The sequence below is a fragment of the Primulina huaijiensis genome, chromosome 11, assembly GCF_012295235.1.
Source record: "Primulina huaijiensis isolate GDHJ02 chromosome 11, ASM1229523v2, whole genome shotgun sequence".
Classification (NCBI taxonomy): domain Eukaryota; kingdom Viridiplantae; phylum Streptophyta; class Magnoliopsida; order Lamiales; family Gesneriaceae; genus Primulina; species Primulina huaijiensis.
The window spans coordinates 20,897,215-20,903,535 of NC_133316.1; the positions used below are offsets into that span (position 1 = coordinate 20,897,215).

Consider the following 6,321-nt stretch of genomic DNA (forward strand, 5'->3'; position numbering starts at 1 on the left):
GTGGCGAGAAATTTGATTGACGAATAGTTTGCTTTAAAAAGAAAAAATAAAACGAAAATCGCTGAAAAGGCAAATAATCCAATAAAATTGTTATTTATGATTTTTATATTTCAAATATTTGATTTAATTATGATATTTTATATAAAATTATAAAAAGTATTAAATTTAATAATTGAGACATAAGATTCAATAGTGTAATGTTTTTGAATTATGACGTCTAACAGTTAAATATCTATTATCAGCAAGAAAAATTGACACAACATATAAATAAATCTTATAAAAATTATATTTATATTGTTTTGAGATATATACCCTATTTACAAATATTATAAAACGGGAGACAAAAGTTTGGTATAAATAAATTCATGTTAAATTAATCTGCATAAATATTAAAATAATTAAAACTTTAATTTCCTAATTATCTAATTTTTATACATTGATTCATTCGATCAGTTATGTTTGATATTTTTTTAATCGCAAAATTTGTAATATTATTGATATTAAGAACTATCATTGGTTACTTACAAACCAATAAGAAAAATCTCCGCGTTTCCAAATAAAAAAAATCGAGTGAGAAAATAACAAAAGATGTCAGTGAATCTGTAACGACGTTCGTCATACGTCGGATGTGGTTTAAAGTTGTTTCGATGTGTTGACTCAAAGTTTGATCATTTTTATTCAAGATGCCTTTAGCATATTTTATTGATAAATTTTTAAAAATCAAAGTGCTAGTGTAATTTTAATTTTCTTTTATTTTTAATACATATTTGATTACTAGTTTAGTCATAAAAAGGAAATTTATTTATTATGATTTAAAATAAACAATATGGTGCATAATTATATTAAAAAATTTCATGAGACGGTAACAAATAAAAAAAATCAAAAATATAACACCATTTTCATCGATTTTATTAATATACTTAAATTATATATTATTAAATATAAAACAAAATTTGTTGTGAAGATCTTGCAATTCATGCAAATATTTAAAAACAAATTGTTTATAATGATATTTATTAAATTTATATTTTTCAAACCAATTCAATTAAGGGTGATTTTGGTTTAGAATAATAAATATGGCAAATTTCGTTTCAAAAAAAACCAAGTTCTTCATACAATTTTCCAAATTGTCAGAATAGTTGTAACCTTTAAAAAAATATTTTTTAACCTATAATACCATCATGATAATTGACAATAAATAACAATATATATAGCTAATTAGTTCTAGACACTAAAACATACCACAAAACTATTCAGTTCTCCTACATTACCTAATAGAATGAGTAGATCTTTTCTGAGACGGTCTTACGGATCATTGTTCGTGAGACGAGCCAATCATGTTCATATTTTCAATAAAAATAATATTTTTATCATAAAAAGTAATACATTTTAATAAAGGATTCAAATAGAATTTTCGTATCACAAATTGATCCGTGAGAGTCGTGAGTTTTTGTGTTTTAAAATAGATATTCTATAATTTTCTTTGAGGGTTTCAATTTTTGTACTCCCGTTTATCTTAATTGGAGGTGATTATTTACCTCAAATTTTTTTATTATAATTATTTTATGAACAAATTGTGGTTGAAGTTGATAAATATTACGGAAGACCAAGTGAATTAAAAACTTCAAAATATCAATTAAATTTGTACTTGGATGAATTATTTCAAATTTGTTGATTAAATATATTTTTATTATTTTAAAGAAGCAATATCATAAACTTCATATTCATCTGATGTGTGTGTATATAATGTGTTCATATTAATTATAATAAATTTAAAACTAGTCTATAATGAAGACATTTGAATTTAATTCTATTTTACGTAACTAATATATAAATAAAACATTAATGTAAAATTTGATATTTTATTTTTTGTTAACAATAAAACCATAATCGAAATTTATGAACTTCATACCCTTCTTCTCAAATACAAGCTAAAAGTATCAAGGCCGTTAGAGTATGAAAAGTTGAAATGAAGCGTTAGCAGCAATCATAGAATACAACAAATCATGTTCTATGTAAAATTACAAACGATTTTTTTAGAATAATATTATTTTTGTTTTTTGAATTGTTCGATACACCCCCAAAAAAATAGAAAGAAAATATAAGAAATTTTGACTTAGTATATGAGCATAAATATACGCGCTACCGTACATGTATACACAAGTCCTAAAGGGAGTCATCACTATGTTACTTTGAAAGGGAGTCGAGGAAAGCAACGTTGATCTCCTTGAAAGTGCTGAGACAGAGTTATTTGACTGGAGGAAGCTGAACCAACTGCTGTAGCTGGTGGACAACGTGTGACATTCTAGGACGCATAGACGGTACATGCTGAGTGCAAGAGTATACAAGGTCCACTACTTTCTGCACAGTTCCAGCTTCAGGAATCACAGAAGATGAAGATGAAGACGATGATATAAGAGGATCCAACAGCTCGAGATATCGATGAGATTGCACCAGTGGTGTAGCCCACTCAAATATACTTTGCCAACCAACAGAATCAACCGCTTGGGCAGGTCTACGCCCGCTGACAATTTCAAGCAAAAGCACCCCGAAGCTGTAAACATCACTCTTTGTTGTCTGCTCGTTTCTGTAGACAAACTCTGGAGCAAGATATCCATGAGTTCCACCAGCCATTACTCGTCTCTCATGCATTACCTCCCATGGAACGAACTTTGAGAGACCAACTCCCATAAGATGTGCGCCAAAGTCCTCATCAAGAAGTACATTACTTGCACGGATATCACGATGCACAACCTGTGGTTTCACTTTGTCATGGAGGAACCTGTTAATGGTTGAACAAAATGAGAATGCAGGGAGACACATTCCTCGCCCAAATTCCAGCAAGTATTATTGCAAGATTAAGATTAGGTGACAAAGCAGAAATATCGTAAAAAGAGCTTGATTCAACGCTTTCACGTTTTTTTTCCGGAATTGATATTCTCGATTTTGTTTCCCCCTACATACTTAAAAAAACGTCAGCCCAAAAACCTGCAGTGCTCAAAATGGACATATGCTCGGAAACTGAATAAATAACTTCACATGATTATCATACTAGAAAACTATCAGTTCGTTCCCTGAAAATTGCTATAGATAAACAATTTTCATCAATAAGGTGTTGCGACTGGTGGTAAGTCTGTGTGAGTGCATAATGGATGGCGAGTGCAGGCTTAGTTGATGGTAAAATTGAGACAGATTATCAAGCGAAATGACAAATATTGCATTCTTTCACGGACACCTTGAGGCAAAACAAACATAATTTAAGGGCACGAAACACTCTGTATGATATGGCTTCTAAAAAGAATCAGACACAATACATAGACGTCTATAATCACAATAGTGAATCACTTATTTGGAAAACAAAAGTGAAGGGACACATCAGATCTTAAGAAGCTTTTGTGTGGCTGAAAAGGAGCCTCTATAAGAATGCTAAGATGGCATGAACCAAACTGATTTCAAGAAGGTTACTTACGCAATCCCTTGAGCAAGGCTTGTGGCAACTTTCATTCTCATTGCCCAATCCAAAGTCCGAGCCCCTCTGGGAATATGGTGTAGCCATCTGTCTAATGGTCCATTCACAATAAACTCATACACAATATAACGCTCACCATGGTCATAGCAACATCCTTTGACAGCCACCAAGCTTGAATGATGTAATCTTGCAACACGTCCAATCTCAGAATAGAACTCCTTTTTCCTCTGAAAGCTAGATCTCTTCAACCTTTTAACTGCTACTCTTGACCCATCCGGAAGAACTCCACTATATGTGCCCCCCGTTTTGGCATCACCCATAAGGCGGTTTCCTTCACTAAAATTCTTGGTAATAGTCTTCAGTTCCTCACGGGTAAACACTCTCCATGATGGAGGAACTAATGCCAATTCTGCTGGATTGGCCAGCTTGCGAGATCTTTTACGCTTCTTATTACGCCTATATACAAGAAGCCATATCACAACAGCCAGGGTTGTGAAGAAAATCAAACCACTAACAACAGCAAGAATGATAAGATATTCTTGGTGGCAGTGCATGTGATGACAGTTGTTCTCTGAAATGTAAAAAGTATACGAGCATTAATTAAATCAGCTTGGAATGGTAAGAACATTTGGGGAGAAAAATAAGACAGCACCTGAACATCCTGTTAGACCAAGTAAAATTTAATTCCTGATACTTATAGAAATATAACGCACCTATATTGCGCATGCACAAGAAGGCATGTGATGTATTGCATCTCTGAGCCAGAAGAGACGATGTCCCATTGGTAATCAATGTGCACATAGCTGAAAAATTACTGCTGATACAAGATATATTGGTACAACCGAACTGGATTGGCATGCTAGGACTAAGAGAGTCATTCCAGTAAGATATTTTATCTGACCATTTCCAAACTCCACCAAGTGTGTTATTGTCTTTTCTTCCACCAACCCAGCATCCCATGGAATTTTCAGCACACAACTTTTGAAGCATGACAAGTTCTTTAGATGAAGTAACTGACGCAAGGTGTCCATTATAAGACCTGCAGTGGTTCTCAGATTCATCCCACGATGCACCATTTGCAACATGTTTATAACACTTGGTGTTAATAGGGTTGCCAATCCAACCAGAAGGGCATGACACTGCCAAATAAACTAATAGTTTGTCATAGACCAACCAACATGTAGAGAAGGAAACCTCAAACAAATAGGTGTTTATTTGATAAGAGACCGAGTTCATAATCAGGATATTCAGTATCCACTAACCTTTGGTGAGAGTTTGGTTCTGAAAAGGTGGCGATAAAGATACATTAAGCGACTCATTAAAGCCCTAAGAAGAAATAAAATAAAGAAAAATGAAACATGAATTAGTACGAACAACATCCAAATATAGTTCTCCACCATAAACCTAAATATAAGATTTTATTAAACAGTAAGCTCACCGATGAGGTTGATGCCCTGAATATAACAAGTAGGAGACAAGAAGCAAGTAGGGAAAGAAGGTGTGAATGAATTGTAGGCTTGAAACCCATCCTCACCATTCAAGCAACCCTGAAAAACAAATTTGAGAAATTGTTAACACTCAAAGATAATCAAAACTCTGTTTTTTATTTTATCTTTGTGCATATTGGACGCAACTGATTTGGTCCAAAATCATATCTGATTATTTTCGGCATCATCTACGATCCATAACATTTCTGTGCAGGGACAAATTTTCATTTGAATCATTGGGAAATCTTGTTTCCTTTTGGGCTTTTTTTGAGCCTCAAAACTCTTATAACAAACAATTGTCATAAAACGCCTACTGACTTCGCGGAAAAAAATTATATGCAGAGTTGTTCACTCTCATTCATCTCAGTAAGTTTATCGGCTGAAAAGTATATCTTACCTAGTCAAGCAATTAAACCAAAAGAAACATTATTTCTCTTTCACAAACTCAGCCTTTCGACCTTGTCAAGCACAATCCAGCTATAAAATGTGCTAACAAAGGGCCAAAGAACCGAGCTTTGTTGCAATTAAAAAGTTCACTTTATACACATAAATGTCCAAAGTACTGAGTAAATAAACGACAGAATAAAGGAAATCAAAGTATTTACTCACTGTCAAAAACCCACAGGGACCTAAACATCATATTTAAGCAAAACCACAAAGAGAAGACAAACACCTCAGCACAACATTCATCTTCATCACACAAAAATCCCATGAACTAAATTCAAATATCCACGCTGCCAAAACTTCAATCATGAACTCCCCAGAACAAACCCCAAAAAATTACAAATTCAGGAACTACACTGTTTCTTCTCTCGGAACCAAATAAACAAACACAAATCGAAAAATATATCAGACTAGGAAAATTACAAACAAACGCATATAAACGAGAGAAGGAGATAGAGAAATCACCTAAGATGAGATCTGAAAATACAGCGGTAAACGAGAAATGGCAAGAATTGAAGAAAGCGTGATGAACTTTCAAGAGTGGACTGGGACGGACTACATTTATTGGTTGTAGGTAGGCTGTGGGTACGAGTATTCATTGCAAGTCTGCAAGGCACCGCTGCCCCCCACATTTTTTCCCCGGCTTCACACAGTAAATAATATACTGTTGGCAGATGGAATGGAAATGTGATGTCAGCATAAATTTTTAACATTAAATTAAAAAAATTAAAATATATAATAAAGGTAGTGATACTCTATATAAATATAAAGATTGGTTCCAATAGGTTAGTCCTCGAATTTATTATATGTTTGAAATCATAAAAGAAACCGTTAGAAAGAGGTCAGAAGGGTCCCGGCGTAGTGCTTCCGACGCTTAAGTCAGATACTGCGAATAGAATGAGAGAACAGCTAAAGGTACTG

General features: G+C 33.3%; 1 protein-coding gene across 4 annotated transcripts; it reads right to left on the reverse strand.

Moving 5' to 3' along the window:
* Nucleotides 1-2,042: 2,042 nt before the first annotated feature.
* On the reverse strand, nucleotides 2,043-6,053 carry LOC140988035 (C-type lectin receptor-like tyrosine-protein kinase At1g52310). Of its 4 annotated transcripts, none has more exons than XM_073456888.1 (6): nucleotides 5,630-5,816; nucleotides 4,908-5,016; nucleotides 4,732-4,795; nucleotides 4,183-4,620; nucleotides 3,470-4,040; nucleotides 2,043-2,782 (listed from the first exon to the last, which is right to left on the reverse strand). In XM_073456888.1, the coding sequence occupies exons 2-6, from the start codon at nucleotides 5,004-5,006 to the stop codon at nucleotides 2,248-2,250; spliced, it is 1,707 nt and encodes a 568-aa protein (XP_073312989.1). In that variant the 5' UTR covers nucleotides 5,007-5,016; nucleotides 5,630-5,816; the 3' UTR covers nucleotides 2,043-2,247. The 4 variants fall into 4 exon arrangements, with proteins under 4 accessions (XP_073312989.1, XP_073312988.1, XP_073312986.1 ...); XM_073456887.1 differs by lacking the exon at nucleotides 5,630-5,816 and adding an exon at nucleotides 5,566-5,588; XM_073456885.1 differs by lacking the exon at nucleotides 5,630-5,816 and adding an exon at nucleotides 5,866-6,053 and having other exon boundaries at nucleotides 2,044-2,782.
* Between the last annotated feature and the right edge of the window lie 268 nt (nucleotides 6,054-6,321).